This window comes from Desmodus rotundus, chromosome 3 (genome assembly GCF_022682495.2).
Source record: "Desmodus rotundus isolate HL8 chromosome 3, HLdesRot8A.1, whole genome shotgun sequence".
In the NCBI taxonomy this organism is placed as follows: domain Eukaryota; kingdom Metazoa; phylum Chordata; class Mammalia; order Chiroptera; family Phyllostomidae; genus Desmodus; species Desmodus rotundus.
The window spans coordinates 128,744,514-128,770,240 of NC_071389.1; the positions used below are offsets into that span (position 1 = coordinate 128,744,514).

General features: G+C 37.7%; 1 protein-coding gene across 2 annotated transcripts in view; it reads left to right on the top strand.

Annotated features, from left to right (window-relative positions):
• Positions 1–25,727, top strand: part of NAV3 (neuron navigator 3) — a 319,752-nt gene that overhangs the window by 83,993 nt on the left and 210,032 nt on the right. For both annotated transcript variants that reach the window (XM_053921041.1, XM_045187323.2), the window contains exons 2-3: positions 4,672–4,789; positions 5,440–5,492. In XM_053921041.1, the coding sequence (XP_053777016.1) occupies positions 4,672–4,789; positions 5,440–5,492 (171 nt within the window). The remainder of the gene's footprint in view (positions 1–4,671; positions 4,790–5,439; positions 5,493–25,727) is intronic.

A 25,727-nucleotide genomic window follows, 5' to 3' on the forward strand; every position in this document is an offset into this window, starting at 1 on the left:
CCAATTAATATTTGAAAAAGGAGGCAATAAATGGTACTGGGAGAACTGGACAGCTACATGCAAAAAAGTGAAACTCGACTACCAACTCACACCATACACCAAAATAAACTCAAAATGGATAAATGACTTAAATATAAGTTGTGATACCATAACAGTTCTAGAAGAAAACACAGGCAGTAAAATTTCAGATATCATATGTAGCAATATTTTTGCTGATATATCTTCTAGGGCAAGGGAAACAAAGGAAAAAAAAAAAAACAAATGGGAGTACATGAGATTAAAAGGCTTCTGCATGGCTAAAGAAACCACCAGCAAAATGAAAAGGGAACCAACTGTACGGAAGAACATATTTACCAATGATAAATCAGACAAGGGTTTAATCTCCAAAATATATAAAGAACTCATATGACTCAACACCAGGAAGACAAACAATCCAATTAAAAAATGGAAAATAGATACTTCAAGGAGGACATACAGATGGCCTATAGACATGAAAAAGTGCTCGACATCACTAGATATCACAAAGGTGCAAATTAAAACCACAGTGAGGTATCACCTCATACCTGTCAGAATGGCCAACAAGTGCTTGTGAGGATGTGGAGAAAAGGGAACCCTAATACACTATTGGTGGGAATGCAGACTGATATAACCACTCCAGAAAACAGTATGGAGATACTTCACAAAATTAAAAATGGAACTGCCTTTTGACCCAGCCATTCTACTTCTGGGTATATAGCCAAAGAATACTGAAACATAAATTCAAAACAATATATGAACCCCTATGTTCATAGCAGTGTTATTTAGAATAGCCATGATTTGGAAACAGCCTAAGTACCCATCAGTAGATGAGTGAGTATATAAAGCTATGGTACATTCACACAATGAAATTCTATGCAGCAGTAAAAAAAAGAGGGAATTCTTACCTTTTGGAACAGCATGGGTGGAACTGGAGACTGTTATGCTAAGTGAAAGAAGCCAGTCAATGAAAGGCAAATACCATATGACCTCACTTATAACTGGAATCTAATAAACAAAATTAACTAATGAGTAAAATAGAATCAGAGGCACAGAAACAAGGAACAGACTGACAGCTGTAACATGGGAGGGGGGAGGGTGGGACTGGTTGAAAGAAGGTGAAGGGATTAGTTGAAGAACATGCATGAAGGACCAATGGCCATGAACAACAGTGTGGGGATTGACTGTGGGAAGAGGGGCTGGGGGGAGGCGTGGAAAGGGGGGAAACTGGGACTGATGTAAGTGTATAAACAATAAAAACATTTAAAAATGGAAGATAGAAAAATATAGTTATATAATATTTGAAATACACATTTACATGTTTTTTAATTGTTTTACATTTCCTTATCTAGATTATAAGATCCTTTGAAAGGCACTGATATACTTGAAGGGTCTTGGGTATATTTTACATATGTATTTTAGAATAAGTAAAATAAGTTGCATAGTACTTATTTTTAATGGAGATTTATTTTGCATTCATTTATGCAGCCTGAATTGATTTCTTTGATTGTAACTACAGTCAGAGTTATTGCCTGAGCAAAGTTTCACAGGTTAGAGGTACTGAACAAGTCAGAGCTCTTGGTTTGGGATTCCTGGTCCACATAAAATTGTTTAATAACTAAACCCTAGGCTTTCTCCACAAGGTCCTGAAGCTTACCAGCTGGCTTCCCATCGGTTTTCTCACCTAAGTCTCAGGAGGAATTTGGATAGAGGCTAAGGCACTGTGGACATGCACTTGGAAAATGAAAATATTTTGTTTTCCTTTTTAAGATATTTCATTCTGTGTATATTTAAATAAGTATGTTCCATAATATAATACCTTCATAAAACAAAGTCTCTGCATTAAGGCGTTTCATGGAGATGGCGTCTTGATGGAGGTCTTGCAGGTCTGGACCTGACAGCCTTAGAATTGGATCCAGTCCTCTGACTTTGGATGGCGGACAGATCTGTGGCCAAAGTGAGTCAGAAGTCAGGAGGAGTCAGAGATATGAGTAATGTCAGAAGCCAGGAGTACAATTTCTTCAGTCTTTACTGCCAATACTCTCTAATTTTTAACCTCTTCCAAATGATAACTTTAACAAATATTTGTTGGAAAGCCGTCATAGCAAATAACACTAAATGCCATAATAATGATAATAACACATTTATTATTTCTTCAGGGCTAACTCTGTGACAGGTACTGTACAAGTGCTAGCTTAGTTCTGACCCACTCCTGTAATGTAAGCAGTAGTATTTTGATTTTGCAAGTGAGGAATCTGAGGTTTAGAAACGATGAGTGACTTGCTCCAGGTCCCAGTGGTGGTAATTGGTCTGCGGGGCCTCCAAGCCAGGCCCGCCTGACTCCGCGGAACTCATGTTCTTCATCCTTAGAGTCAGTCAGCTGACCCTTGTAACTCACCGCCTGTGGCTGGGTCAACCTGAAGCGTCCACTAGAAGGCCAAACAATGACTGCTGTCCTTTGATTGGTGTGTAGATAAGGGGCAAGTACTCAGCGTTCTAGATTCTGACTAGTACAAATCCTTATAAAAATAAATTTTACAATAATACGAGAAGAATAAAATCTTGAGATCACCAAGTAACAGAGTGTCCATCTAGAAATCATGTGCTTGTTTGTTTTCTAATTCAGGAGGCAGTTGTACAAGTTATTTTTCTCACACTTTAGCATCTTCAACATAAAGGTCATGAACATGAGGGAAGGAGGCGGGATTTTGCTCCCACACACTTTTCTTATGCCAGGAATGCTTCCAGTGGTTCGTGTCTTCAGGAAGCTTAATCACTACTACGTATGCATTGAGATGCAACCTGGTATTTTGTAAAATAAACACTCTTTCTTCTCTTGTGTTTTTGAATATTTGTGCCTAGGAGCCATTAAAAAAATACTTAGTAGCTCCACTTTTAGATTTTGGTCCTAGAAAAATACTAGCACGTGTGTGTGCAAAGATAGGTATATAAGGATGGCTCTTACAACTTTAGATGTAATTGAAACATACTTAATCAAATGAAATATCCTTCAACAGAGGGATCTATATTATGTGTAATAGGACATCAAAGGTACTGATATAAATATATGGAAAATGGTTTTAGAAGTTTTATTAAAATACTGCTACATAAAAAGTTGATAAATACAGAATGATATATAAAATTTGAGCCAACTTTGGCTTAAAATCCTAGTGTATGTGGGTGTGTGTAATGTGGTGTCATGTGGTAAAGTGTAAAGTTATAGAAAACATTCTAGAATATAAATTTTTCAAAAGTGGGTGGGGTTGCAAGTTGTCAGGGGACTTTCATTTATGATTTATGTTATTTTTGTAAAAAAATATGTACTGGGCCCTGGCTGGTGTGGCTCAGGGAATTGAGTGCTGGCCTGCGAACCAAAGGTTTGCTGGTTCAATTCCCAGTCAGAGCACATGCCTGGGTTGCAGGCCAGGTCCCCAGTGGTGGGTGCACGAGAGGCAACCACACAATGATGTTTCTCTCCCTCTCTTTCTCCCTTGGTCTAAAAAGAAATAAATAAAATCTTTAAAAGAATGTATATTGGTTTTGTTAGATATAAAAGAGTGTTTGTTTACAGTTTGCTTGGCATGCAGTGCTTATGATTTGGAATACAAGTTACCTTTCCAGTATGATTTGTCCTAGTTTTAGAATCCTATTTTAATTATGGATTTATGTCCTTGATTTCTTTTCCTCTCTGTTGGTCTACATCTCATAACCTCTGTGAGGAAAGCTTCTCTTCACTTCTTGTGTTCAGGTTCCTTTATGTTCCCAGTTCTAATTCCAGTGCCTCTGTAACACTTTTTTATGTGCATACTTCTTATTTAATTTCCCTCCTCAATTCTCATTTTGTGTTCTTCTATTATCTTATATATCATGGTGTGCCTTGCAAAAAACTTACTCTATGTTTAAACGATCCACCTATGAAATTCAAAAGTCTGAATACTTATTTATTTCTCTTCAGTTAGATTATATTAGTAGGTACCCCATTACATTTGACAAATTGGTAAGGTTTTATTTTTGTGAAATTTTCTAACAGTTCCAGCTTTTCCTTGTATCATAATCTGTTATTGAAGAGTCACCTTTATGTCAAATTGCCAATGTCCTCAATGTAATTCCTGTGTAATATAATTGCATTTGCTTCCTCTATTCTCTTATATAAACACATTTCAAGAGGCTGAAATGGAAGATGACAGTCCAAATAAAGTATCTTAGGCATTTGCAATTATTTCCTACAATGATGCCAAAACATTGTCACATACAGTATCACGTGTGACAAATTTAATAAAGTCTTTTCAGAGAAACACATTTTTTATAGCAAGGTTTCTGTAGAAATCAGTCCAGGTGGCTTCCTTCCAGGGGAAAGAGAGTGGAATCCCAAACTGATCTGCAAACAAGAGTCAGCCAGGAAGGGAGTTTTGCTGTGTCACAAGTGACTAGTCCCTGGTTTTGAAAGACAGTGAATCATCTCCCTGTGAAACAAGAGATAAGTGGAGGAAAGAGCTGTTTAAAAATTATTTTACAACTATTTCCTTTGGAGCTCTGACTTTGTAAACTGGAATGTGATTCAGAATAGCTTCCCTTGGAATCCAGCGTTTGTCTTAAGCATTTTTATTATCTCTTTCCCTCTGCTCATCCCACTTCTTCCCTCCCTCTGTCCCACAGATTTACACCGACTGGGCCAACCACTACCTAGCAAAATCCGGCCACAAGCGGCTGATCAAGGACTTGCAACAAGACATTGCAGACGGAGTGCTGCTAGCCGAGATCATCCAGATCATCGGTAAGCCCTGCCCTCCAAGGGAGACCTTGGCAATCTCTGCTCACTCCTTTTTGTAAAATACAACTTAAGCTAAATGTGTACAAATTTGGTCCCTGTGTCTGTGAGATTAATGTAGCTCTCCCATGAATTAATTAAAAATGTTTTTGTGAGAATGTTTGAAAAGGCAGTTTGGCCATACTTTTGAACAGTTAGATACAGTTAGAACTGTATCTTTCATACAATGAATTGTCAGAAATGAATGTTTCATTAAACCATATGTCTCCCATGTGTGCGTTTCATTAGCTAGAGCAACTTACACACTCAGAGATTCCTTGAAACTGTATCCTGACCCAGCAGGGACAATTGTGAAAGGTTTCATGTCAGCAGTCATTTGGCACGGGCTAAAAAACTAGCAGCAACTTCCTTCTTACTCACTCACTCACTCCTTTTTGTGTCTAATTTGCTTGACTTGTGCGTATGGAAGTGGTGGCTGCTAACAAGTGTGTCCTCTAGTCACGGGGCTTGGGGGAGAGTGAATGTACCAGCAGCATTTTGCTTGGTGTTGGGTTTGGTTTTTTTTTTCCCCTTGGTCTTCTTTTGTGTTTCATCTCATTGCTTAAGTATTATTCTTTTTTCTCTCTCTCTCTCTTTATTTTATTTCTTGGCTTTAGCAAATGAAAAAGTTGAAGATATCAATGGATGTCCTAGGAGTCAATCTCAGATGGTAAGAATCTTATTTATTCTGAACATAATGCTTGTCTTCACTTCAAGATTTAACTGCATTTGTTAATGGACTAGAAAGTTCTTTTGCATGTCTTGCTTGTTGTTTAAGAAACCATTTGATCACATTCTATCACATGCATTTTGGGGTGCAATTTATCAACAACATATAGCATTACAATGGAATATGTATGACTCCTGAGTAAAATATCCCCAGGGTTTTTATCGCATCCTTGACATCTTTTTTGTTTTAATGTCTGAATAATTTAATTTGACACTGGTCTTGGTGCTAATAAAACCCATTTCCAATTTTAAGTGGAGCCTTTTTGTCTGGACAATTGGCTTGAAGAACAGAACTTACCACCTGCATTCATATGTTTATGTGTATATATATATATGTGTGTGTGTATATACATATATATATGAATACACAATTTTATATACATATGCACATTTATATATATTTTTTGTTCTTTATAAAGTCCAATAAAAACACATGGACTCTTCAGCACCATTGGAAGTGGCTCTAAAGGCATGTTTCTGGAAGTTAGCTGAGCAGTGACTAATTGTGACATATGAGTCATAGCCTTTTCAGAAAGTCATCAATCTAGAGGTCTTCCTCAATCTTCCTCAGTCTTCTCTTGTCTTTACCAACTGGTAAAACTTTTAAGTTTTATAATAAAATAATAGGTTGAAATAAACTACTGAAATAAAAACTTACCCCTTTCTTAATGAAATAGCCACAACTTAACGTCATAGGACAACCGGAAACACAAAATGCTTCCACCGAACTTACATCAGAAGATATAATCAAGAATGGTAGCTAAAATCCACAGTATGAGGTTTCCTCCAAAACTTTTTAGTACAGAAGAGACATTTGATATAAACTTTAGGAGTTCTTGATTGTCAGAGACAGGAAAAATGAAAAGAAAGAACTTTTTTAACCGGCTTTACTTAATGTGAGAAAACTAAAATCCAAAATAATAAAAGGAATTTATTTTTAAAGTGATTAACTACAGCATCATTGTGTGTGTGTGTGTGTGTGTGTGTTTAACGAGCACTCTAAGGACCTGGTACAATGTCATGAACTCTGAGTAGCTGTTGTGAAAAAAAATCTCTATGAAGAAAGACTCTGTAAAACACTTAAGTTTTAAGTGTAAGGAAACTTCCTGACTTAATTCCTCTGGGCACAAACATGACTTTATGGGAAATTAATTATAGCTGTTTTCTGAGGTTTCACCCAAAGCATTTACGGTGCCTTCTTACCCTGCTACCATGGAAGCTGCCTGATGTTGGTAAAGACACGTAACCTTTCTGAGCCTCAGCTTCCTTGTCTGCAAAGTGATCCCCAATCAGGAGATGATACTGTTATATAAATATGGACATGTTTTACCACATAAACTAATACGGAAATGCAGAATGGTATTGCTACCAACTTTACAAAGAGCATATCCATGAATTAACACCAGCTAAAACTTTTTAGGGCTTTAATATTTAAAATGTCTATACTCCATGAATATCATATCTTATGTTTCTTAATCCTAATGACATTGGTTTTGCTTCCATTATTTCAACCATGAGATAAGATAAAGGTGTTAGGTACTAAAACTCTTACCTTCTTGCTATCATCCCAATTTGATTCTGATTACAGGAATCCGATGCACAACCAAGCTAGTACTTATGACAGGAAAAATCCCCCAAAACCTCCACAGCTTATAACTGGATAGAAATGTAGTCCTTAGATATTTATCTGAAACATCTGTACCAAATATTCTACAAATCTGTAAAAAATTTCCTCATGAGTATCAGACTCTATTAATTTTTTATTACTTCCTACTCTTTATTAGCCCCCAAATGTCATCTAACGTCTAGTATGCATGTCATGTTGATATTTCTGCTTCTGATAAAAAATGAATTTAAAAAAAACCAGAAGCAAAGCTTGGGAAATGTAAATGCTATGCAAAGGTAGCTTTTCCAGCCAAAAAATATTAGTTGGAGTTTGAGTAAGAATAAGATGTGGTTTTCTGATGTGGTTGAACTTGGAATAAAGTTGGCATGCCCTCACTCTATTGACTCAGAAGAATACACATTATTTAGAGGTAGCTTTTTTGGTTGAATTATTTTTGCCTCTGTTCTTAATTGGCATTGGCACTATGTTATGAATGAATCAAAATTCCAGATCTTAACAGAATAAGAAAGTAGAGGAAAGAGAGTTATGGCAGCGTGACTACACTTACAGATTTCATGTATCTATTCCACACAGGATGTTTCCTTTCCCTTTATTGTATAACAACCAAGAGGTGCCGTGTCAGGAACACCAAGTGCTATAGTTACTCACAGAACTACTTTGACCACAGTTTTTAGATATCTGATCTCTTATGGCCTTTGGCTATTGTTTGTGCTTAATAACACAAGGTAAGATAAAATCAGGTCGGCTGCTATTTCTAGTCACGAGTTGTCTTGATTTAAATTTCAGACTTGATAACTTCTATTGGATTATTTTAAGCCTTAAGAGAATCGAAGTTCTCTTGTGGTATGACTCTACAATTACTGATGGATTCCTGCAGCAGGCATATTTAGCTAATGTTAACTCAGCACCTAGGCTATCAGGTATCAGGACACTTGAGGATCCCAGGAGAAAATATTTAAATAAATAATAGCCACAGTGTTACATAGGCCAGAACAAAAGGACTGTGAAGGAATCCACTTGGTGTGCCCCCGAAACACATAGAGGACCCAATGTGGGTTGAGCACAGTGAGAGGTGTTTGGAGGGGACGATGGAAGCCTCAGCAGGCAGAGCCAAAGGAAGGAGTATGGGGGCTGTTTTTTGTTGGTTTGAGAGCCTTTGGAAGACATAGAGCCGGGCAGGGGCATGATCTGATGTGAATGTTAAAAAGGTCGCCCTAGATGTGTGCTGGGAACTGTAGAAAATGTGCTGGCCTCAAATGAGACATGAGAGATGGAGAGTATAGAGAGTATACAGTGGTCCCTCATTTCTTGGCCTGAATGAGTAAGTGGTTACCACTAAACAAGATGATTAATAGAGGGAGAAAACAGGCTAAAATGTGAAGGGGGGAAAGATGACAAGTTAATATTTTGACAGAGTTTGACGTATCCATTGGAATAGCAAGCAAGAGGTGACGTCAGGTATTACACACGTGTTTCTGGAGGTCAGAGTTAGGTATCGGTTAGAATGTACCAAGTGCCTAGGTCATGGTGGACACCATCGGCAAGCATGTGATCGCACAGGTCTGTGTAATGTCAGAAGGGGAGAAAGCCGAGGTTCTCACCTTGGGGAACATCAGTATGTTTGTGATGAACAGGTGTGTAGGAGTCAGAAAAGGAAAAGAGTGGTGAGAGAGCGAGCCCATTACTGAGAGCGGGGGGATGGACAGATGCAGATTGTTAATCCTCAGGATAACTGTGGTAGCTTAAGCTATGGTTCTTGAACTAACCAAGGGAGACAGGACAAAGTAAGATAAGCGCATGTGGCAGATGCTGTCAAGTGCTACATTGCCAGCTAGCTGGTGTACTGGAATGAGGAAGTTTGTTCTGGTAAGTAGGCAGGCATCAGTGGCCTTTACGTGAACATCTTCTGTAGAGCGCTTGTGTGCTAAGGGGTAACTAAGGGCTGCAGATGTCCATGGAGTATTGAATAATCTTTCTGGAGTTTCCTGTTGAAAAAGGAATAGAAGAACATATAGTCTGAGAGGAAGGTAAGATGGGAGGGTATTTGCAAGGGGCGAAGTAAGCGGAGGAAGAGGAGGCAGCAGGGAGAGAGGAGAAGGAACCAAGGGAAAGGGAGACGAGTGATGATGCCAATCAAATTCCACAGCAATTGGCAAAGGAGGAAATTTAAAGTCTTTGTGGAGGATGTAATGGTGGAAAAGGATGGCGATACATTTTCCTTTGTGTCCTGTTGTGATGGGGTATGATTGCATGGAGATGTGGGCATTTCACCGTGGGTTACATGCAGATTGAAGGAATTCAAATCCTTACGATAACAATTTCAAGTATTAGATAATGTGATTGTGCTCATTTCCATGTGATTCTCGAATGGTTACATTATAATGGAAAGAAAAATTCAATCATAGTATCTAGCAACAGATAAAGGGCAAAAATAATTTCTCCAGTAACATGGAGCAAAAGAGTACATATTTGAGAAAAATATGAACTTGTCCTTTTAACAACTTATTAACACAATTATCAAGAGATTGCGATTTATATTTATGCCGAGTTTTAAAGTCATGGCTATCTTCTCTTAACCAGTTTGAGACTAAGCTAGAACACAGACCGTAGTGTGTAGGAGCTTATTCGGCACTATATTTAACCTCATCTAAAGATGAAGTTACCAGGATGGGCAGCACCTGTTAAGGAATTTCTAGGTGGGCGGTATCAGGATTCAGAATATAGGCTGCATGCCACAACTTTGGTGAGATTACATGAGGAAATAAACTGGTAAACTAGAAATACCAGGAATGTCCAGAATGCCCAGCGGGTTAAAAATAGCAGGAGAAAAATGCCCGACATGTATTTGAAAGGCACAAGCACAAGTGCAAGGTTCTTAGACAAAAATGTAAAGCACGTAGGGGAAAAGCTGTTTTGAAGACAAGTTTTTCTGTATTTTAAAATAGACCATTATATTTAAGGAGCTTCACACATGCAGAGAGGGATTAGGAAATTGGACTGCGTGAAATAGTTGCAAACCAAGCAGTGGATTATGTGTGTTAGCTCAGGATCTGGCAGATAGGGTCGCAGTCTGTCCTTCCTCTTTGCCGCTTGCTCTTTTCCTCGCCTGGCTCACTCATTGTTTTCAGCCACGACCTTCGACCTTGTTTGCTATCACATCATGTTACTGAAAATTTACTGATAGGAGAGTTTTGGGAATTCTGCCTCTTTTCTTTTTTATTCCTACAAGATGGAAGATTAGGTTCCAGTATTACCTTAATTCTCTGATTCCATGAACCACGAGGTCGTGACTTCCGGAGTAGTTACTGTATGGATTTCATAGGCATCTTTATTCCATTCCTGTCATTTATGGTTATCTGGACAGTGAAATTATTCTTGATAGTAACAGTGTCCGGTACTTTTACTAGCATTCTGTCTTTTAAAGTTTTCATTCTTCCAGCCACTGCTTGTAATTGCTGCTGTTTAAAAAACCTATTTAGTTAAGATAAGATGAGGTTTCTAACCAAATAGGGAAGAGATAAAATATCGGAATGCTCTTAAAGGTTTAATAAAATCTTATAAATGGCATACTGCAGGATTCTAGCACTATGACTCAGAGGAGTGGAATATGACTAAGATAGTCCATTCACATGATCCCCTGACATTTTTGAAACTGTTCATCTCTTGGAATGGCTAGAAAAAGATAACACAGTGGCCAAGTGCTTTATACAAATATAGCTCTGATCTCTAAAAAATACCAAGTTAAATCTCTACTTTGTAGTTTCTTCCTTTCATATAGGTTCAAACTTTGGAAAAGTAATCATAAACTACTAGTATTTGGAAATGTATAGTTGTATTTGCTGATTTTCAAAACTGAGTTAGTCTCTAAAGGTTCTTCTGTAAACCCGTAATTGGAAGTTCAAATGAAGCAATTGCAATAACACGAGGACATTGGGAGAAGTGTGTCGTGTTGGAAGGGCAATGGCCACTGGAATTCTAACTCTGACTGTGTCCCGGGCCCAGGAAAGAGAATTCGCTAAGCGCCCAAAGTCTCCGACCAGTCTGCGATGAGGACATCAGACTCTGAAGTCCATGGGAACGCTGACTTGCTAGACTGATTTAACAAAACACCAAAGACTGTAGTTTTGGCTCAGTATTCTATCTTAAAGATGGATTTCGATTGTCAATCGTTATAGCTTTTTAAAATTACATTTGTAGGAAAGTGAGAAAGATATTTCCTAAAATATATTGTCTAATTTATAAAGAAAAACAATAACAACATGGAAATTATATTTTTTATGGAAGTCACCTGGTCTGCCATTCAGAAATTAATTAAATCTTGAAAATATAAGAATGTTTCTGCATTAATTTTGTATTATCTTCTGAGGAGTGTGTATTTAAATTGGTTTGTACCATTAGTAGAATAAATAAAAATTGAAAAAAGTCTTTAATTTTGGATTAGCTTCTAGATCCAGATTCCATGTATATATTTTTATTTCTTTTTAGAGAGAACATATGAAATTTTTCTTTTATTGGAAGGAAATTCATAACTTTTATGTAAATGCATATATTAACCATTGATTACTATTTCTACTATATATTTTTTATTTTTTACTGAATTTATTGGGGTGACATTGGTTCGCAAAAGCATGCAACTCAGAAAACATCATCTGCACACTGCGTTGTGGGCCCATCACCCAAGCATAGTCTCTCTTTGTCCCCATTTATCCTCCCTTAGCCCATCCCCACCGACCCCCTACCCCCTGCCCTCTCCCTCTGGCTACCTGGTTACCACCACACTGTTGTCCGTGTCTATGTGTGTGTATCTGTATATTATATATAGTATATGTGTACATATACATTATATATACACATACGTGTGTATATATAGATATAGATATACATATACGTTCATTATATAATAAACATATATATATATATATTTGCTTTATCCTTGCACCTTCTTTCATCTAGTTCCTCAACCCCCTGCCCTCCGTCAGCTATCAGTCTGTAGACTCATCTACTATATATTTAAATATCAACTGCTTTCCTTACCATTTACCATGCTCTTTATCCTGATAATTTAGCTTAAAATGCTATAAATTGTTTCCCACTGATAGGCCAGTTCCCTGTAAACAATAAGTACAATCAAACCTAGTATTATAAAACATACTTTGTAGCAATCCTTTCATAATTGTAGTTTTTTTTAGAAAACTTACTGCTCTTTTTCGATCTCCCTCTTGAAATGTAATAGAAAATTACCACTTATACTACTCTAGTAAAATACATAACAATAGAACCATTTTTAAAACCTTACTTTGGAAAACAATATACTAAGATATGAGACCATTTTAAATGTGGTATTGTTAGCTTCAAAACCTATGATGATTAAATAATGTTATAAAAATTTACTTCCCTGAGGAGAGAAAAGGAGAACAAAATAAGAGGGATTATTGCACACTTGATTTCAGTACAATCATTTGAAAAGTTTATCTTTGATGTGATAAGTTATTTGAAAATCAGTTGACATGTTCAAGCTAGTTGCTTTATGACATTACATTTAAATGATTTTAATATGAGTTAAATTATCCCTGGCTGGTGTGGCTCAGTTGGTTGGAGCATCATCCTGTGGACCAAATGGTTGCGAGTTTGAGCCCCGGTCAGGGCACATACCCAGGTTATGGCTTTGATCCCTGGTCCAGGCATGTACGAGAGGGCAACCAACTGATGTTTCTCTGTTCTCTCTCATGTTGATGTTCTCTCTCTCTCTCTCTCTCTCTGCTTCTCTGTTTCTCTCTTTCTTTCTTGTCTCCCTCTCTCCCTCTTTCCCCCACCACTTCCTCTCTCTGTAAAAGCAATGAAAAAAATGTAAGGTGAGGATAAACAAAATTAATATAAGTTAAATTAAACTGACTTGCGTGGATAGACACAGACAAAAACTCATGACATGCCTGGTTACACTTAAAATTGTATTGCCTGCTTGATTTGCATTAGACATTGAAATAAAAAATACTATGAAATCATACCATGGACACAACAAATTTTAGAGATGGACTTCAGAGTTCAGCGATATCAGGATCCCTTACCAATTCACCTGTTGACTGAGTGTCAACCACACATATCTGGTGCTGTACTAGGTGCTTCCTTGCATTTTTCATTTAGACATCCCAGTAAACCTCCGAAGGAATGGGTCTCATGGGGGCTGCCTATGTTCCTACTTAGTAAATTGAAGAATCAGTGTTTGGTCTAATGTCTATTTGGGTCTAGGCCAATATGCTTTTATACTCATTAACAAATGTATTTAACACAATAAGGCCTGGGATACAAATCTTTATGTTGGAATAATCATTTCTTCCCCTTCTCCTCCCCTTCCTCCTCCTTTTCTTTTTCTTTTTTTCCTACTCCTCCTGCTTTTCCTCCTCTTTCTTCTTCAGTGTTTTGGGCCATTCCCCTCCCCGTCACTGACTCCCTCTCCCTCTCTTATTTCCAGTCTTGCAATATAATAAGCATTTTCTTGACCGTTATACTTATTTCTTCTATCAAAGGCAGGAATATAAACTTGGGTTGGAAGAGATAATGGACATGTGAGATAAATAATAATTTATAGATTTTTTAGTGAAATTATACATTTGGCAAATAATTAATTGTTATATCTAACTTTGACCCCAAGTAAAAACATTATTCAAGCATAGAACAGTTTTATGACTTCATAATAAAAAAGTAGGATTCCTTGTTTTGTTTTATTGTCTAAAACAAACTGAAAAGCAGGAATTTATTAAAAACTCATAGAGTACATCTTCAAGGCAATTAATACTGATGTAATTTTTAATGTTGTATTTATCGCACTTTCTATTGGCAATTACAGTTTACAATGAAGATTTAATGTCATCTAGAATTGACAAAGAAATTAAACAATGTTCACTATCCTCTAATTACCAAGTCAGGTAAAGTAGAATAGTAGAATTTTTAACAAAAAATTTACCTAATAAAATCCTAATGAATTTTACATGTCTATGTCTATACCTGTATATATACATCTATCTATTCACACATGCAATTCTGTTACAGTATATGTGTGTTTACATAAAGCATTCCTAGTATGTATATATATGAGGTGTGTCTGGAAAAAGTGCAACTATTGTTAATATAATGAAAACTGGTTTGGGTGGCATCAACGTAACCTGGCAGCCAAAGAGTGGACTGGAATGTGCATGTGTGAACGATGACGACTTCACTGTCCTAGTCAGCTCACCACTGAGTGAGCATGTGTACTGTGTGGCCATCACATTCAAAATGACTGAGTAGAGCAAGGAATCTGTATCAAATTCTGCATTAAGCTTGAATATTCCTGTGTGGAGACTATTCAGATGATTCAGAAGACCACAGCTATGGGCAACTGGTGATTTGTGGCTTCATCATGACAACATGCCTGCTCATGCATCGCACATTGTGCATAGGTTTTTTTTGGCGAAACATCAAATCACTTAGGTGACTCAGCATCCCCTATAGCCCAGATTTGGTACCCTGCGACTTCTTACTTTTCCCCAAACTAAAGATCACCTTTGAAAGGAAAGAGATTTCAGACTGTTGATGAGATTCAGGAAAATACAACAGGGCAGCTGATGGCAACTGGGAGAACTGTGTGAGGTCCCAAGGTGCCTACTTTGTAGAGGACTGAGGTGTCACTGTCCTATGTACAATGTTTCTTGTATCTTGTATCTTCTTCAATAAAGGTCTCTTTTTCATATTACATGGCTGGGTACCTTCTGGACAGACCTCATATGTATACTCACACATATATGCCTAGTATAGAGTTAACCTCTTTATAAACATCCTCGATCCTCACATAATATATTATGTAGGAACTAATTCACTCCCATTTTACAAATAATGAAGCTGAAGCCTCCAGAATGTAAAATCTTTCTCAATTTCCTATAATATGTAAATTGCAGAACTAGTATGCACACCAAGTTTTATGTGACTGCAAAACTTTTAATTATTATACGAAAGTGCTTAATTAATAAACTGACTCCTTGTTTCTAACCACAGACCAACTAAACAGAAAGGCCAATTGAAGAGAGAAATAAAATTATTATCCCCTACCCCTCTTCCTATCCCACAGCACAAACTATGATATCTTTAAATGGGAAAGGAAAATATGCAGCTTAGCATTGCAGTGACATGAGGCATATAATTAATTAACTGAATAAACTGTACAGTTCACCTCCCCTCCTCACAGACTTAAGAAATCGAACTCAGAGGCAAGGCCTGGAAGTCTGCGTGCTCGCAGAACCCAGCTCATCCCTGCTATAGTTACCATATCCACTGCTCTAGTGAATAGATAATTACATTAGTTTCCTGTGGCTGCTATAACAAATTGTCACAAACTTGGTGGATTAAAACAATAGGAATTTAATCTCTCCCAGTTCTAGAGGCTAGAAGTCTGAAAACAGTATCACAAGGCCAAAATCAAGGTTCAGCTTTCTGATGTTTCCTCCAGAAGTTGCAGGGAAAATCTGTTCCTTAACTGGTTTGGCTTCTGGTGATTACAGGCATTCCTTGGCTTGTGACCTTGTCAATCATTCTGTATATTAGTTCATCAAGATCTAAAAATGCATTGGCTATCTGAGAAATAATTTGGAAACATTTAAATCTTGTAAACTTAGAATAGGTATGAAACAAGTGGATTTTGCATACTACCTCTGTCTTTATCATCACATTACAGAATTTCATCCTTATATTCAACCAAACATTTATTGAGCACCTATGTTGTGCCAGACACTGTGTCCTAGCTACCTGTCAATCACGTAGAGAGCTGGAGTCAGAGGCTGCAAATGGCTCAGTCAGAATGCCTAATCACAGTGGTAGGAAGCATCATGTGGCAGAAAGAGCAAGCTTATTGGGCCCGGATAGGGTTGAGTTTTATTTCTGACTCTGCTATTTATTGATTGTGCAAATTTATAAAAAAGTATGTCATCTCTGTAAGCCTCTATTGAGTAGGAAAAGTAATATCTAATTTACCAGAGTTTATGATGAAAATGAAAAGGTGGTGTGTTTTTTTTTTGGATTTGGAATAAATAACATACATACTTAAAATGCTTTATGAACTTTCTGCCTGTGCTAAGTTGTGGAGTAGGGGAGGAAGAAGTAGTTTCCAAACCATTTTCCTACTTCTGTTCTTGACATATAATTTGGGGTATTTTAAACTGTAGCTTTTTCACCCAGTGTGTGAAGAAGTCAATATGTTACAAATGCTACTTTAAAATGAAATACATTAAAATAGAATTTTTAAAAATCAGAGTACATTGTAGATCATATGGCAGAAATCAATTTCTGAAACTTGTATCACTATCTATTAATAAATCTATATATGTACCGTGTGGTCATATAAAATGTATGTCTTCAATGCAACACTGATTATTTCTTTCTTTTGCTTGAAATGCACCTTTACCTTCCTGTGATTTAAGATCAAATGCAGCCCCTTCGCAGGATGTGGTGGAGGTTCATCCAGTCCTGTTTATCTCGGTGGCCTGTCTCCTGCCACTGCTCTTCTGCAGGTTTCAAGGTTCTTTTTTTTTTTTTTTATGGTGTATAATCTCTTTTTTTTTATTTTGAAAATTTATTTATTTATTTTTATTCAGTTACAATTGTATGCCTTTTCTCCCCATCCCTCCACCCCACCCCAGCAGAACCACCTCCCTCCCCCACCTCTGCCCTCCCCCTTGATTTTGTCCTTGTGTCCTTTCTAGTAGCTCCTATAGACCTCTCTCCCCACTATCCCCTCCCCACTCCCCTGTGGCTATTGTTACAATTTTCAAGGTTCTTGCTTCTGGAATTTCCTCCTCCTGCTCTCTCCTGCGAGAGTACGTAAATTCCTTAAGCTGGTCTCTCCAAAACTACCGACCTTTGGAGAGGCCAGGTTTTGCATCAGCCAACAAAGAAGTGGTAGAGAAAGATTTAAGTAAGTTTCAACTCTCAGTATTCCCAGCTACTCTGAATTCCTTGCATGGTTTTTCAGCCGTGACCAGTTCGTGTCTTGCTCTTTCTTGAGTTCACCTCACACCACATCCTCTTATTTGATTCACTCTTCCTAATCTTTTAGGGACTAGCTCAGACTTCCTTTTAAGCAGAAAAAATCTAGGGGTTCATGTGATGAACTCTGGTTTTGACATATTCTGTCTGTGTGACCTTTAGTGTGTCAATTTAATTATCTAATAACGCTTTTCTGATTTTAAAACGGCACAGTAATGGCAACTTCAGTACAAAATGTCTTTGTAACTATGTTAGATGAGTCTTAGATAATATTAACTTTCTCCTTTTCTTGTCCCTTGATCTCTAGTCAGCAATAAACCCTTCTGTGTGCTTCTCTAGGTGTCTGTGTTTCTCTGACCGGAACATTTTTGCATTATGTTGGAATTCTCTCTCTCTCTCCTATAAAACTATATATATTTTAAGGGCTTGGCAGTGTGTTAATGAACCAATAATTGTTTTTTCCTGGTTCGACAATGACTTTTAACATTTTTTATATTTTTAAAATTTTATTTTTTATTTACAGTTTACATGTAATGTCATTTTGTATTAGTTTCAGGTGAACGGCATAGTGGTTAGACAATCATATTCTCACAAAGTGACCTCCCTGAGATCACTTCAGGCACCGACCTGGCACATACATAGTTATCACAATCCTGTTGACTATATTCCCTATGCTGTGTTCTACATCCCCATGACTGTTTTGCAACTAACAATGTGTACTTCTTAATCCATTCACCTTTTTCACCCAGGCCCCCCCTACTCCCCTCCCCCTGGCAACCATCAGTCTGTTCTCTGTGTTTATGAGTCTGTTTCTATTTTGCTCTTTAGATTTCACATGCAAGTGAAATCATATGGTATTTGTCTTTCTCTGTCTGATTTATTTTACTTAGCTAGGTCTATCCATGCTGCTGCAAAAGATTTCACTCTTCTTTATGGCCAAGTTATGTTTCATTGTTTATTATGTACCACCACTTTTTAATTTACTCATCTATTGATGGGCACTTGACCGCTTCCATATCTTGGCTATTGTAAAAACACTGCAATGAGCATAGGAGTGCGTATGTTCTTTCTAATTAGTGTTTCAAGTTTCTCCTGATACAGACCCAGAAATGGAATCACTGGGTCATAAGGTAGATCCATATTTAATTTTTGAGGCAATTCCATACTGTTTGCTGTAGTGGCCACACCAGTCCACATTCCCATCAAGCGTGCATGAGGGTTTCCCTTTTCTCCACATCCTCTCCAGCTCTGGTTGCTTGTTGATTTATTGATGCTAGTCATTCTGACACATGTGAGGTGATATCTCATTGTGGCTTTTAATATGCACTTCTTTGATAATTAGTTCCATTAACCACTGTTTCGTGTGTCTGTGGGCCATCTGAATGACCTCTTTTGGAGCACTGGCTATTCAGGACCTCTGCCCACTTTTTAATTGGATTGTTTGTTTTTATGGTATTGAGTTGTATGAGTTCCTTATAAATTTTGGATATTAACCCCTTACCAGTTGTAGTATTGGTGAATATCCTCTCTGATTCAGTAGCTTCTCCTTTCATTTTGTTGATGGTTTCCTTTGCTGTGCAAAAACTTTTAATTTGATGTAGTCTCATTAGTTTAGTGTTTCTTTTGTTTCCCTTGACTGAGGAGATATATGAGAAAAACTATTGCTAAAAGAAATGTCAGTGATTCTACTGGACATGTTTTCTTCTAGGAGCATTATGGTTTGGAGTTTTACATTTAAGTCTGTAATCCATTTTGAGTTTATTCTTGTGGATGGTGTAAGAAGGTGGTCTAGTTTCATTTTTTTTCCATATATCTGTTTAATTTTCCAAACACCATTTATTGAATAGACTGTGTTCTTTACTCCATTGTATGTTCTTGCCTTCTTTTTCATATACTAATTGACCATACAGGTGTGGGTTTATTTCTGGGCTCTCTATTCTGTTCCATCGATCTGTTTCTTATGCCAATACCATGCTGTTTTGATTACTATAGCCTTGCAGTAGAATTTGATATCAGGTAGTGTAATACCTCCAACTTTCTTCTTTCTCAAGATTGCTGTGGCTATTCAGGGTCTTGAGGTTCTATATAAATTTTTGGATTATTGTTCTAGTTCTGTGAAAAAAACCACCATGGGTATTTTGATAGGAATTGAGTTGAATCTACAGATTGATGTGCATAGTATGGATATTTTAACCATGTTAATTCTTCCTATCCATAAGCATACTATATGCTTCCATTTATTTGTATCTTCCTCAGTTTCTTCCTTTAGTATTTTATAATGTTTTGAATACTGGTCTTTTACTTCCTTTGTTAAATTTATTCGTAGGTATTTTATTTTGTTTTTGATGCTATTGCAAATAGGACTGTTTACTCAGTTTCATTTCAGATCATTACTGGTGTATAAAATGCAAACAATTTTTGAATATTTATTTTTTTATCTTACTACATTACTGAGTTTATCAGTTCTAGTAGTTTATTTTTGGTGGAATTTGGTTCTTTATCATGTCATCTGCAAATAATGACAGTATACTTCTTCCTTTCCAATGTGTATGCTTTTTATTTCCGTGGCTAAGGCTTCTACTTCCGGTGCTATGTTGAATAAAAGTGGTAACATGGGCATCTCCGTCTTAGTCCTGATCTTAAGGATAATGCTCTAGTTTTCCCCATCTAGTATGATGTTAACTTGAGTTTGTCATGTATAATCTTTATTATGTTGCGGTATGTTCCCTCCGGTCCCACTGTACTGAGAGTTTTTATCATAAGTGGGTGCTAGATTTTATCAAGTCCTTTTCTGTATCTATTTTTCCTTCATTTTGAAGGAAATACTTTTTACTTTATTTATTTATGTGGTGGATCGTGTCGATTGATTTGTGGATATTGAACCGGGCTTGCATTTCAGGAATAAATCCTACTTGCTCATGGGGTGTGATCTTTTTGATGTATTGCCGAATGTGGTTTGTTCATATATTGTTGAGGATTTTTGCATCTATGTTCATCAGGGATATTGGCTTATAATTTTCTTTCTTTGTCGTATCTTTATCTGGCTTTAGAATTAGGATAATGCTGGCCTCATAAAATCAGCTTAGGAATCTTCCCCTCTTTTGCAGTTTTTTGGAATAGTTGGAGAAGGGAAGGTGTTAATTCTTCTTTGAATATTTGGCAAAATTTACCTGTGAAACCATCTGTTCTAGGACTTTCGTTTGTTGGGAGTGTTTTTTTTTTTTATTTCTTTGATTTCATTGGTTGTAATTGATCTGTTCAGATTTTCTGTTTCTTCTTGATCCAGTCTTAGAAAGTGTATGTTTCTAGGAATTCATCCATTTCTTCCAACCCGTCAAATTTATTGGCATATAATTGTCCATAGTATTTCCTTATAATCATTTGTATTTCTGTGGTGGTGGTTGTTACTTCTCTTTCATTTCTGACATCATTTATTTGGGTCCTCGCTCTTTTTTTCTTAATGAGTCTGGTTAAAGGGTCATCAGTTTTGTTTATATGTTCAAAGAACCAGATCTTGGTTTTGTTGATGTTTAGTTTTTTTAATATAGCTTTCCATTTATTCATACCCAGGGGCATTTTTTCATTGCTTTTAGAGAAATAGGAAGGGGGTAAGGGGGAAGAAGAGAAAAAGAGAGAAAGAGAGAGAAACGTCTATGTGAGAGAGAAAAGTTGATTGGTTGCTTCCCATACGCACCCCAACCAAAGATCAAACACATAACCTAGACATGTGCCCTGACCAGGAATTGATACACAGCCTTTTGGTGCATGGGACAATGCCCCAATCGAGCCACACTGGTCAGGGAATTGTGTGTGTGTGTGTGGGGGGGGGTTAGACAAGATTCTGTTTATTTCTTTTAAAGATTTTATTTATTTATTTTTAGACAAAGGGGAAGGGAGGGAGAAAAAGAGGGAGAGAAACATCAAAGTGTGGTTGCCTCTCATGTGCCCCCTACTGGGGACCTGGCCCATAACCCAGGCATGTACCCTGACTGTGAATTGAACTGGTGACCCTTTGGTTCATAGGCAAGCACTCAATCCACTGAGCCACACCAGCCAGGACTGATTTCATTTATTTTTGCTCTGATCTTTATTATTTCCTTCCATCTATTCACTTTGGACTCTGTTGTTATTATTTTTAGTTCCTTCAGGTGTAAAATTAGGTTGTTTATTTAAGAGTTTTCTTTTTTTCCTTTCCTTTTTTTTTTTTTTTTTGAGATAGGTCTGTAATACTATGAATTTCCCTCTTAGGCCTGACCCGTAGATTTTGGGTTGTAATGTGTTGATCTTCATTTGTCCTAAGGCATCTTGACTTCTTCCTTGATCTCACTGTTAACTCAGTCACTGTTTAGTAGCATGTTGTTTAGACTCCATGTGTTTGTGTGTTTTTCAGATTTCTTGTTGTAATGGATTTTTGGTTTCATACCATTGTGGTTGGAGAAGATGCTTGATATGATTTCAGTCTTCTTAAATTTATTGAGACTTATTTTGTATCCTAACATGTGGTCTGTTCTGAAAAATGTTCCATGTGCACTTGGAAAAGAATGTATATTCTGCTGCTTCGGGGTAAAATGCTCTAAAAATATCAATTAAATCCATCGGGTCTCATGTGTCATTTAAGGTCACTGTTTCCTTGTTGATTTTCTATCTGGCAAATCTATCCATTGATGTCAGTGGAGTGTTTAAAGTCCCCTACTAGGACAGTATTACTATCTCTCCCTTTATGTCCATCAATGTTTGCTTTACACATTTAGATGCTCCCATATTGGGTGCATAAATGTTATAAGGATTATATCCTCTTGTTGGATTGATCCCTTTACATTATGTAGGGTCCTTCTTTGTCTCTTACAATAGCCTTTGTTTTAAAGCCTATTTTGTTTGATATAAGTATTGTTGCCTCAACTTTTTTGGTCCTGTTTGCATGAAATATCTTTATCTGTCCCTTTCAATTTGTGTGTATCTGGATACAGGTGGGAGAGACCAAGCTGCATACTGAGGCCAGCTGCCACCAGTACCGGGCCTGGGGCAGGTCAGCAAAAGGCCCAAGGCACCCCAAGACTTACCATCACCTGCCAGCTATCCTTTAGTCTCAGCCACCAAAAGAGCCTGGGCCGTACCTGAGTTGCATGTGACAATCTGCATGTGAAAAACTCAGCTAAGCACCAAGTAGGGGCAAGTGGTAGACACCAGGTTAATTCAGATTTGAACTTGGTGTGTCAGTTCTGGGTCTGAGTTCACTGGGAAATAGTCTCATGGTACACTGAGGCTAGCCACCACCCACCTGTGGCCTTCCGACCTTTGGGTTGGGGTGTGGTCTCAGGGAGTCAGCAGGGTGGAGCTAGTACAACTCCCCAGGCTAATGCAGGGGGGCAGTCCCAACACAGGAGCTGGTTGGAGGCATGGGAAAAATGGCCTTCATCCTACAGCCACACAGTTCAGTCTCCAGTGTGTCTCTGGTGCCACCCCACCCCAGCTTGCCTGGAATTCCTCAAGAGTTTTTCAAGAAAGACTGAAATGCGGGCCTAGACTGGTGGCTGCAAGCAGAGCCCATAGCCTGCAGGAACTTGGCAGGGAAGGGCCGCAGCAGGGAGTTGTCAGGGTGGGGCTAGTGTAGCTCCCAAGGCTAAAGCCATGTGAAGGGAGTGCTTGACCAGGAAAGATGGCATCTGTGGGCTGTGTGAGAGAGGGGCTCAACACGGACATTGGTGGCTGTCCCTCTAGCCCTCTCCGTGAAGCTACACAACTCATTCTCTCTCTGTGTGACTCCAGCACCCTCTGAGCCGCCATCCCTTCGCTGGAGCCAGGGTGAGTGCCTATGAGCAAGATTTTGTGTACTTTCCCTTTAAGAGGATACCAGGGTTTCTGGCAGTCTCCCATCTCACCCAGGCAGACAGGAATCCCCACTGATTTTCACTGCCAGATGCTATTTGGGCTCTTCTTCCTGGCTCTGGTGTTCTGGGCTGTTGAGCCTGGCTTGAGGTTGAGACGTGACACTCCTCAGGGGGACGTTAGTGGCTGAGGTATGTCTCTGGATTCTCAGCCACTGCACTTGGGTGCAGGGCCAGCCCTTTTCCATCTCTGACCAGCCCCCTACCCCGCCAGTCTGGAGGTGGCTTCTTTTGTAAATCCTTAGTTAATTCTGTTCAGTTAGTCTTCAGATGGTTATCTAGGTTGATTGTTTTCTAACTTAGCTCTAGTTTTGTTGTGGTCCTGGGAGGAGGTGAGTGCAGGTTCCTCCTAGTCCACCATCTTGGATCACTCTCCAACGGGATCTAGTTAAATAGCATCTTTTTGTGGATATTTGGGTTGTTTTAAACATTTGGTGTTATTAATAATCTTGTAAGTAACTTTTCTCTTTTTTTTGGTGAACCTTCAAGTACTTTTGTAGACATTGGAGCACTTGTCTAATTATTTGGAATAAATTCCTTAAAGCAGTGGAATTTTCTGGAGAGGAAGTTCTCTTTCTTTGCAACATGAACCAGGCTTCGGCCAGCTACAGAGTCACTCTAAAAGGAATAATAAGTCCTTTATATTGTCCTTTTCTCTGTTTGTATGCAATCAGTGTAGTGGGTCTGCTCATGTGGGAATAAATATAAAGCCAAACAAAGGGCCCAGCAGCCACCACGTGAAAAGGAAAGACCTCCGTGGGCTATGGGGCGATTTCTTTGAGGAAAGGAGAAAAGACTGAACTAATAATTATGTGAGTGAAAATTAACATCTTAACCAATGTTATTGAATGCAAAAATATTACTGCATTTTATTTTAATTCACCAGACAACTTTATATCTGGGTAATTATCTTGGGCTAAAAATCTATATAACTCTTTGAATTCTATGGTAGGGTAGGAGTTTGCTCAAACTGAGTCATCTTACCTATATTTTTTAGTTGAAATCACAGTTATTTAATTATATAATGGCACTACAGCACAAGTTTATAATGAAAAACAGGAAGTGTAAGTTAATCAAAAATAGCACAAGTCAGAAAACAATTCACCATCCAGAAAAAGTTAAGGACATTTTATATTCTAGACAGTCTCTGTGTGTGACTCACAGCAGCAGTTCCCAGCACTGAAGACGTACCATAACCAGGACGCATTATGTCTGTAGAGAGGACTGTGTGAAGTATTATGCCTGCTTCCTGGTTTATAATTACTTAACTTTTTATTATATTGCAGTAGTTTTAGAGAATCCAAGGGGCAACAGAGCTGTTTAACGGGAGGCTAAATTTAGCTCTGTAAACCTCATTGCAGAAAGTAAAGATTGGCATGATCTGTTTTCAAGCATCCTTGTGAGCACTTCCACTTTTCGTTGCTCTGATAGGCATACCCGCCTCTCCTTCAGATGCCTGCTTCACCTTATCAAAATCAGACTTAGTTTTTGAGTCTAAATGATGCTTCTTCTGTGAAGCTTCCGCAGATGTGTAGTGCAAGTTAGTAAGTCCTTTCTCTTCACTGACATACAGTGTTGTTTATACTTCTCTTTTGGAGTGTGTGTTGTGGTAATTTATGAATCATTTTTGTCTCTGGCTGTTTCAGAAGCTCGCATAGGCAAAGACCTTATAATTCATTTTTATATCCCTTCACTGCTTGTCCGAGCTCTTACACATACTGAAGAGTCACTAGTGGCTGATGAATTTATTAATCATTGTGTTGGTGCTGTGGTTTAAATTGAATCGATAACTATAAAGGTGATATTAATTATATCCACATATATAGTACCTAAATATAATTTCTATTACATACCCATAAGAAAAAGTGAAGGAAACCTGTGAATGGACAAGATGCAACTTTGTTAATATTGTGAAAGATTCCTCCAGTTACTTTTCCCAAAACAGGTTATACCGATATTATAATAAAAATACCGAAAGGCTCAGTGTCATAAAACATGCCGGTTAAAGTGTGTGAGTTCAGTAAAGAGCTGTGCTAATTAAAGACTCTGTATTTTGTGGGACTATTTTATTCAACACTAAAATGAATAAATACTAGTATTTTTAATACACACTCTAACTGTTCCTCATTTGAAACCCAATTTGTAATTTAGCAATAGAGATGTTAATACTTACTAAGTTTAAGATAAGTATACAATTATGAAATTAGACAAGGAAATTTTTGTTTTGAAAAATGGCTCCCATTTTTTCATGGGAATAGTGGAAGATAGTAGAAATCAGTCAATCTTCTTTAGAAAATATAAGAATAGTGACTCTGCCTTGAAACTTGTATCTGCAGTACTGAGCATAATTCCAGGAGTAAAGTAAGTGTGATAAATGTTTGAAGACTGAATAAATGAATAGTTTGATTTTATAGAATCTAAACAAAATTAAATTATCATGTTTCAAGACACTAATATTAATTGTACAAGTACAAACTACTCAATCGTAAAGTATGGGCCTTATATTGAATTTATTTAGTCTCTTCAACAAAGTGAATGTACACAGCAGTCCATTTTCAGAGCAATTCCAACAAAATTGTGGTTTTGGTTAGGCCATTGTGTAACATTAACAATTTCTGTAGAATCCCCCAAACCCTCATGGCTCAATGTGCCC